Source organism: Channa argus, chromosome 4, assembly GCF_033026475.1.
Source record: "Channa argus isolate prfri chromosome 4, Channa argus male v1.0, whole genome shotgun sequence".
Taxonomy (NCBI): domain Eukaryota; kingdom Metazoa; phylum Chordata; class Actinopteri; order Anabantiformes; family Channidae; genus Channa; species Channa argus.
Window position 1 is genome coordinate 18,026,684 of NC_090200.1, and position 9,619 is coordinate 18,036,302.

General features: G+C 40.3%; 1 protein-coding gene across 2 annotated transcripts; it reads right to left on the minus strand.

The window, feature by feature from the left end:
* Positions 1-22: 22 nt before the first annotated feature.
* On the minus strand, positions 23-9,526 carry ric8b (RIC8 guanine nucleotide exchange factor B). 2 transcript variants are annotated; one of them, XM_067500060.1, is made up of 10 exons: positions 9,303-9,525; positions 8,758-8,805; positions 8,010-8,639; positions 6,438-6,532; positions 5,970-6,120; positions 4,980-5,075; positions 4,578-4,722; positions 4,301-4,445; positions 4,054-4,173; positions 23-2,203 (listed from the first exon to the last, which is right to left on the minus strand). In XM_067500060.1, exons 1-10 carry the CDS (start codon positions 9,384-9,386, stop codon positions 2,095-2,097), a joined length of 1,623 nt encoding a protein of 540 aa, XP_067356161.1. In that variant the 5' UTR covers positions 9,387-9,525; the 3' UTR covers positions 23-2,094. The 2 variants fall into 2 exon arrangements, with proteins under 2 accessions (XP_067356161.1, XP_067356162.1); XM_067500061.1 differs by lacking the exon at positions 8,758-8,805 and having other exon boundaries at positions 9,303-9,526.
* Between the last annotated feature and the right edge of the window lie 93 nt (positions 9,527-9,619).

Consider the following 9,619-nt stretch of genomic DNA (forward strand, 5'->3'; position numbering starts at 1 on the left):
GGGGCCAAATAAGACACATACCCATATTTTCCAGTTTATTAACCTTTCAGTAGAGGTCTTAGTACATAAAATTGTGCAGTGCTATTTACAGTATGTAAGACTGTGCAAAAAAGAACAAAAGGATTCCCAAAACATTTTTGCAGATGGAGAGAAGATAATAGACATGCAATTCCAACTTGTCCTACAATGATTGTAGAGGGGTGGGGGGGCATTTACACAGGAGCCTGAGAATAAACACTGATCTACAGCCACATGACAAATTAAAACAGATTATGGCCAAGCTCACTTCAAGGCTCTCAACCAGGACAACTAAGGATTGGTCACATGAAATTCAGGTAAGTGTAACAAAATGTTTAGTCAGGTCCTTGGTGTTTGTGACTATCCAATTCTTAACTATTTAACCACTTGTTTTGTCTACAATATTCCTTGTGCATAAGCAAGTGGTGACTCTTAAACAACAGTGCTGAACATGTACTCTGGACATGGAAGCTGCTAAAAAAAAACAAAAAAAAAACACGTAATTAACAAGTAAATCACTTCATGGGGATCTTCATTAAATTGTACCAACTCAAAAGACATGATAGCAATGATTTCACTCTAGAAAGATAAAATCACTTATTTGCTTTAACATCATGCAAATTTTGGCAAAAGTTATCTGGTGTCGAAAATAATTTCAGTTTATACATTTCTTTGAATCTACAGCAGGCAGAAAACTGTTTACTATTGTCAACCACAGGAAATGTTGAATCTCTCAATTTAAAGTCTGTTTTAGAAAATACATTGATTTATCCAAAACATTTATTAACAAGAAGGTAAGCTCACGAGCCGTTTTCAGAAAATTACCTTGGCTACTATCAGGCGTGCAACATTCATAAGTACACAACCAAATGTAGACCTACTCTCAACACTGACACTTCCTGATTTCTATATACACAGCAGTCCTATGGTCCAGTCTGGAAAGGCTCTATGATTAGAACCAATGGTAAGCCCTACTGTTTGAGTTTTTACTATGAGTTCCTGTGAATATTGTGCACTTGAATTATCCAGATATATAAAAAGAGTAAACAAACATGTATCAAAGAAAAACTTAATTTATAGAACAAAAGCACAGGTGAAGGAATGATTAATCAGAACCATTTACACACTGTAACAGCAGGTGTTTTCAGTGAGAAATACATGATCCAGCAAAAACTTACTTGGAGGCATTAAAAAAAAAAAGAAAATAGGAAAGGTGCAACAGTATGAGTATAGGTGTCTCTTGCCACACATTACATCCACCTCAACTTCGCAGAGGGTCTTCCAGCAGCATCAGAGCTCCAATAGTCTTCTGTGAAATGTTGAGCTGTGTCCCACCCCAGGAGTGATTATCAGAACTCTGAATTCTAGACTGAATATGTCATAATCAGACCCACACCATCTAAATGTTCCTCAGGTTAGCTTGATTCACAATTTCCTTTGGAGTGTTTTCTTTATTGTCCTCAGTGTCCTACAATCCACTGCACACCGGTCAGTTATTTAATAATGAGACAGGATCAGAAAAAAACAAAAAACAAACTCCAAAATATCACTTGACCAAATTACGTTTTAGCTAACAGGCTGTCTTATGGTCACCAGTCACTGGTAAATGTCAACTAAACTAGAAAAAAAACTGGTTACCCCAAAAATATCCGATGCTAGTTAAAAAACAAACAAACAAACCCCAACATAAGAAGCTGACCTATCAGCTAGATCAGAGCACCTACCTAAACTTACCCAAATGGGATTAAATCCACAGTTTTTGTTTTGGTTTCTGTGTTAGTACTCCTCACTACTCGTGGCTGAAACTCATTTTATTTAGAATAAACTTTGGGAGAATCATGGGGAATCTTTTGGATAGATTTATTTTGATTAAGTTTCTGTAAATGTGAAGGCAGTTCTACACCTTCTCTCTTTACAATTTACTGTAGACTTCAGGTTTAGACAGCTTTTAGCTCCTCTGAGTACCCACTTTCATGGGCACTACCATACAAAGGATCCAGCCCTCGAAACAGTACACAGCTTTAGATGTGTTTGGGCCTAGTGGTCTTTGCATGAAAAATGTGGCCTTGCCATGCACTAGTCAGAGTCTGATTCCGAGTCCTCCTTAGATGGGTCACAGAGAGTTTCTTCAAGAGGTGCTAATGTCCCGTCTGGCCTGACGCCCATGGGCCGAATCACGTTCTGCCTGTGAGGACAAAGACAAAATTTTCAAACATCCTCCTCCTAGATGGAGACTTCGAGAAGGGATTTATGATTGATTGAGCATGCCTGGTCCAGATAATGAGCAGTGGGAAAGGGAGCAGGAAAACAAGCAGGACAGTGGCTCTTGAAGACCTGGAATGAGTACCCCTGTGTGTAGACAAATCTCATCTCTGTTCAGGACCATTTCTGTCTTCAAATGGTCTTCCAAAGGGCTTTCACTGTTACATCTTTACTCTTTTATACATCAAGGCTGAAGGACCTTCAATACAAAGTCCCTCAACATCCAGCTCACACACGCACACCCTTTCCTGGACACTCACCCCTGTCTGGCCATCCCCTCTCCCTCTCAGCCCACCTCCCCCCTCCTATCCTCTTCTTCTTTGGCAGTTTAATTATAGGATCAGCGCTCAGACTAATCTCCTCAAAGCCACGGCTGCCACTTCATCCTAATCCAATTATACCTGCACTGCGCATCACCCTTCACTCCATGATGATTTATCAGAGAATTATCCATCAGAAGATTTAGGAAGGATGTATTTACATTCATTTGATAGATTCAAATACAAATGGGCATGTAATTCCTACTACACATTTCAGTTGTAGAGATTCCTAGAGAAGGAGATTAAGCGTTGGGCTGGTGGGTTAGAGCTGAAAATATTAGCATTTATTTGACATTCAGGCTAATACTGGTGGTCAAGGTCAGCGGGTACATTAAGGAGAAATATACAGAAACATCTACCATCATCTGTCTTATCCAGGGCAAACAACTGTCCCCTTTCCATTTCTGCAATGACAGCAGACTTTGGATCTGGCAGATGTAATGGGGGGTTGGTGGTAGGAGGGTGTGCAGAACATGTACTAATTGGAGGACCAGTTAAGCGGTTAAGGGAGCACATTCTTTCAGGACTCTGAACGATCTCCTTAGAGCCTGTAGTGAGGAAGCACCTCTCTGTCAGCACAACATCTCATTCACAGAAGAGAAGAAGAAAGACGAAGCAGCCTCAGAAAATAATCTTCGTCTTCTGGCTGCACGTGCCTCATTACAGCTCAACCCGCTCTTTGACTCAACAATGACGAGGTCAGCTTTCTTATGTCTGCACATTTGTTCACCTGTGTCCTCCTTGTCCACATTGTTTTGTCTATTTGTGACTCAGTCCTCTCCCTGTCTGGCCAATAATCAGCTCTTCAGAATGAGAAGAATAAAGGAACGACACGTGTTATTAAAAACTGAATGCAGCACATAAAGGAACCTGGACTGACAAGCCAACTGTGTGTGCCAATTAGGTGATAATTAATGGAGCGGTGGTAATGATGCTGCAGTGGTGTGCCGGCAGCTTCAATTTACTCCAGCTGAATGCTGCGGCGTGTTGGAAGTCTAGGCCTAATTGAAACTGCAGCTAACGGCAAGAGATTCTTGCTTTGATGAATCGGTTGGCAGGGAGCGAGCTTACTATTACCTTTGTGCAGGGCATCGTGTCTGACTTGACGTTAGCCTCTCCTTGCTAAGGAAAGGTCAACATAAATCCGGAATGGTCTTTTGCAGAGGGGACAATAAATAATATGAATCATTGAGCAGGGGAAGCAACAGTTGTTTAAAGAAAAAGTTAAACATTTTAGTTAAGCCTTTGCAAAGGAAACATAATTTAGAAATTGCCAAAGGGTAATTTGGCATCATATGTCTGTCCCAAATGTTTATCGTTTGGCTGAATTCTCTATTACACATACATGGCATCTACCATCACATAAGTCTGGGGTACATTTAGCTTATAAAATATGTTGCTTGTTGTTGCTAAAACAGAGGGTTCTACAGCCTCTATTAAATGGTATATTTACCTTGACAACTTGTCAAACATATTAGCTAGTTTCTCTGCTTCATACTCTTTCTGTTCATCTGTCATCTCTTCAATAGGATTTGGCATTGGCTCCTCCACATGACCAGTGATGGGGTTGATGCTGAAACATAGCAGTGACCAAGATTAATATCCAAGGCAGACCTATACATACATTATCACTGTGTAAACAAAAACAAGTTGCCATCATTTCTTCAGTGCTTTATCTTAGCCTTGGGCTGCATACTCACAAGGGTTTGGCAGATTTGTATTCCTCTGTGTCTGAGTCCTCATCTTCAGAGTATTCGGTCTCTCCTCTCCCTCCTGCCAGGAGTCCTCGAGCTACTAGGAGTCCTGCTGCATTTCCATATCCTGTGTACTTCAACAAGTTGTCCACTAAAAGGAAGAAATACAAATATGCAAGATTGTGATGCCAGATAAAGTCTGAGGCTGAGCCAGGCTGCATCAAAATAGACATCATTCCTGCTTTCTCAACTCATGTGCGGTACCCTTAGTTCCCCTGCTCACCACTCTCTTTACAGAGGACAAATAGAAACTCTGCAGCCGTCTGCTTCACACCCATGTCCACATGTGTCATTAGGCGAACCAACTTGTTTCTGATGGTGGTGCCAACCTCTGGCCTGATCTTCACATCTTTCAGTGGAGGAAGTACCTGAACACAGTTCAAAGGTTCACTGTCTTTCATTGTTAATTTCTCACTGTAACTAAACTGTGGCCAATGGACACGGACACACACACACACACACACACATTATTAAATGGCTATAAAGTATAGGAATTAAACTTTGTTTACCATCCTGGGAAGATTTCAATAATTTGGCAGTTTAGCAAAGCAGATGCTCACTTTTACATTAAAGGTGACCTGAAACAGGGCACCAACAGTTCTGTTACTATTGACAGCTATTGTACCTGAGCTTTGATATATCTGCGGATCTCTCTGTGGTGTCTGGATCCTTCAGTCAGAAGGCTGAGCACTGGAGTGAGCCCCTCTTTGTAGTTGGAGCCCTGATTAAAGTGACAGAGGACACAAAAACCTTTTTAAGCTGCAAAAGCTGTAACAAAGCTAAGATAGTCAATCAGCAATAAATTAAAGGTAAACAACAGACAGGAAGATGAGAAATTGGATGGCATGCAGCAAAAAACAAACAAACAAAAAAAACAGAATTCTAGTACGGAAAAGTCAGCACAACAAATCTGAGTTCAAAATGAACTGTACCAGCTGGCTAAGACAATGTTTGTCACTGTGACTTTCCCATTGAGATGTCCAGCCTGGGACTTTTCATCATCCCTCTCCTCATGTTTCCCATCTTTCTCCTACTTAACTCCATCCAAATTGCCACAAAAAATATTTACCCGTGCTGACTGCATGTGAGTGCGTCTGTATTAGAAGAGTATGTGTCTTAGTTTAAATATAAGCTCAAAAGTATTACAATTTTTAATTATCCGTTAAGGACACATCCATGTGGAAATATGCTCTAGACATTGTATTATTTTAGTTAGATGATACTGATGTCTCAAGTGACCCAGACTAACAGAACAGCACTGGTAGCAGTAGGAAGATATTGGCGGCTTTTAGTTGTATCAGTTTTTAGTGAAACTCACACTTCATAAAATATAAATTTCATAAATTTGTGTCTGACATGAAGTTTTCTTTTTAGTTTAATTTAACAATGAATATTGACTTAAAGGCTGTGTCATAAGCAAACCAGAGCTTTTTCACAGCAGAGACAGAGAGAGCTGGTGGATTGGATTGGTGGAGAGTCCCATGCTACTGCTACCTTAAATTGCACAATGTATTTTAACTATCAACAACACATTTGCACAGATGTTGGACAGGTAATCAGTAATATTTCAGTCTAAACAGTCCTCTGTGTATATGCTGCAGAGAATGAACTTCACCTTGTCAATCCTTTTTTCCATGAAGTCTATTAAAACCTGGATTGCATCCACGTTTTTTCCACCATATTTCTCTAGTCCTCCTTGGACAGGCACATCAATTAACACATCCAGGCAGGATACAGGCAAGTTATTAAGCAGGTTTACAGCATGGCTGGGGATAAAAAATAACATTTAGTAATGTAAACCTTTTATAGCATTTCAGTGAATAAAAACATTGGTTTTCGACCTCAGGGTTTGATCTGGTTTAGACTGGGTAAAAAGGGGCTTTCACAAACACCCATCTGTGTCACATTGTTTTGCACATTGTCCTCTTCTATGCAAATCAGTTTCAAATGACACACTCATCTTATACAGAGGTGAGGACACAGATTTATGTGCTGTAAGCTGCAAAACAGTCATCATCTGACTGGGCTATTTCAGGTGCTATCTGATAGATCACATTAAATTTTTAGCGTGCATCTTTCCCACCTGTGTGCTTCCTCCGTTTTCTCCTCTGTCTCAGTACGGAGCATTAGCAGATGACGCAGGATGGCAGCAATTAGTTTGAACTGGTGGTCATCCTCCTATCAAATCACAATTTTACAGAAACATTGATTCTAACCAAATAGTTTCATTGTTTAGAGAAAAACCAAAACAATCTTTTAAAAAACTTTGCTAAAAGGACAGAAGCAGCCTAGAAGCAGACTCTTAACTACAAAAATTGGAACCTGAGAATTCAATGTGGCATACTAGCCAATTTAAGGAGCCATAAAACTGAGCACAGGACAGTCTGAGGTCAGGGCTTTGCTTTTTGTAGTGGGGGGGGGGGTCGCAGTAGTGGGGTTAGAGCAAGGTCAAACAAGCCTAGTTTTCCATCAAATGGACTTACACTATATTTGACATTGCCTTCCCCGTTGTGTATCCTCTCCAACCAAAATTGCATTGAATATGGTATGCATGTCTGAAAAACCTTCTTAGACAAGTTATACATTTTCCTAGAAACAGCTGTTATATACATGATAACACAAACTATTTTAACTACTTAAATCACAGCTAAATATACACCTGAAACTACTCAGCACAAACTACATCTGTTTCTTGTGTGATATAATGTTAAAGCCTTCTTTTCCTAATACATATACAGTGCATCCTGAAAGTATACATAATACTTAACTTTTCCACATTTTGTTATGGTACAACCTTATTCCAAAATGTAGAAGAAGTCTGTTTGAAATCTTTGCAAATTTATTTAAAATAAAAAAATATATATAATAATAATAATAAATCACACGTACATAAGTATTCACAGCCTTTGGCTGTGAAAAGATGAACTCTGTGAATGTCCTTGAGTGGCCCAGTAAGAGCCAAGACTTGAACCCGATTGAACATCTCTGGAGAGATCTGAAAATGGCTGTACACTGACGCACCCATCCAACCTGATGGAGCTTGAGAGGTACTACAAAGAAGAATGGGAGAAACTGCCAAAAAATAGGTGTGCCAAGCTTGTACACCCAGCTTGTAGCATCATACTCAAAAAGACTTGAGGTTGTAATTGGTGCTAGAGGTGATTCAACAAAATATTAAGTAAAGGCTGTGAATACTTATGTACGTGTGATTTTTGTTTTGTTTTTTATTTTTAATAAATTTGCAAGATTTCAAACAAACTTCTTTATGTTGTCATTATGGGGTACTGTTTGTAGAATACTTCTGCGTGCACTGTAGTATGACCACACATAGTTTGTGTACAATGTGAATCTTAAATTTTCACAACATTTTAATCAGATGTACATAAGTACACTTCAGTGATGTAGTTGATGTACCGGAACCTCTTCCTTAGAAAACAGTAATAATAAGACAATTGGCTGTCGTGGGAATCAGATGAATAATTTTTCAGGTCTACTCCAATCTAAGCATATGCACAAATCATATGCACAAAGTTAGGAAGGCCACCTTAATGAGAGACATAGATTGTGCACCTTTACTGCAAGGGTACTCTCTGAGCTTTGGTGATTAACTCAAATGCTCTGACAGGCTCACAACACATAACCACAACACACTCACCTGGCCCCCAGCATCAGATAATGTGAGGTTGAACATGGCTTTGAGAGCTTCCATTGCTCGCTCATTGGCTTCTGCAGGCAGGGGCACTGCCTGGGGAGCTGGAAAGGCAGCTTCATAGGGACCTACCCAGTGCACATCCAGGGTGTGCTCGAGCACCTCTGTCAGCAGTCTCACTGCAAGGCATTCTCTCCTCAAAACCTGTCTAACATCAGGCCGCAGGGCAGACAGCAAGAAGAGAAGGCGCAGTGTGAAAAGCCCCACTTCGTGGTGCTTTGTGCGGGCTGTACTCAGACTGGCACACAAGCCCTGAGCCAAGTGCACATCTACGCTAACCTGCTGAGCTTCAGGACTGTTGTACACAACATTGCATAGACACTTCAAGGCCTCCACCACCACCCTTTCCTCCTCCTCCGTCTCTGTCGTATCCTGAGAGTCTCTCTGGTTGTCATCTCCATCCTTTTCAGCATGCAGCCTTGCCATCCCTCTAAGGGTCAGCATGCCTTCCCTAGTGGCTACAGGTGCTAAGACACGCTTGTCTCTGGACAAGATGCGGAGCGTTTCCAGACATGTTTTCTGACAGTTGGGCCGCACCTGTCTCCCAAGGACTGACAATACACTCTGACACAGATTCTGAAATGATACAGGGAGAAACACACTCTTATAATAAACACATTTCCTAAATCACTTAATGACAACCTATATATATATATATATATATATATATATATATATACACACTAGTACTTACACTCCGCAGGGCTTCTTCCTTTACGTCAAAAGCGAAGGTGTGGCTGTTCTAAAACAGAAATGATGCTCAGTGTTGAGACCACATAACTCAGCCTGACGTTACAAAGAACTAGATGTAATAATTTTAAATATATGCCTATTATTTAATATGGCGTTCTTTTGTCAAAACCCAACCCTCAAGTAAGCCTTAATAATAATCTTTACAAAAGACCTAAAATACAAGGCTAAAATTTGCTAACGCTGCTGTAATACTGTAGCTACTTACATGCTAAAGTGATCTGTTTGTAGGCAGGCGGCGTTAGCATTTAGCATTAAAGCACTAACTACATAAAATAACGTTTTAAATAACGCATGACTGCCTTGTTTGGTTCATTTGGTTTGCTGTGATATGTTTATCGATGCAACTTTAGATATCATATACCAGTGCTAACATCGGTTGACTGTGGCTGTCTTTTAGGATGTTTAGCTAACTCAGAACTAGCATAGCCGTTCAGCTAACTAGTTAACGTAGCATTGCCGTTTGTTTTGGTTGACAACCAGACTCACCTCTCGGTTGTACTGCTGCAGAAGATTCTCGATGTCCGTTTCGTTGGCACATTCAAGCTGTGCCAACATATTATTCAAATCCATTATTGATGTCTAAAGAAAACAGTTCTGATAATAAGTGTCGAACAACTAGCTAGCTCAGTGTGTATCAGTCAGGACTGCTGCTGTCAACAGAGACACTCCCCTGACTGTCTCCATCAGCTGCTGGGCTATCCTGTCCTGTCCTGCTATCCACGCGTTTTATTTAATGGAGCTTAGTTTAAACATTCAGCTTCCAAAAGTATCTGTACCCTCACATATTCTAAAAACCTGCTGAT

Coding starts and splice junctions, on each gene's coding strand:
- ric8b (XM_067500060.1), bottom strand. CDS start 9,386: ATGGATTTGAATAATATGTTGGCACAGCTTGAATGTGCCAACGAAACG. Junction 6,121..6,437: donor AAAACGGAGGAAGCACACAG/GTGGGAAAGATG, acceptor TTTTATCCCCAG/CCATGCTGTAAACCTGCTTA. Junction 4,446..4,577: donor TGTCCTCTGTAAAGAGAGTG/GTGAGCAGGGGA, acceptor TCTTCCTTTTAG/TGGACAACTTGTTGAAGTAC.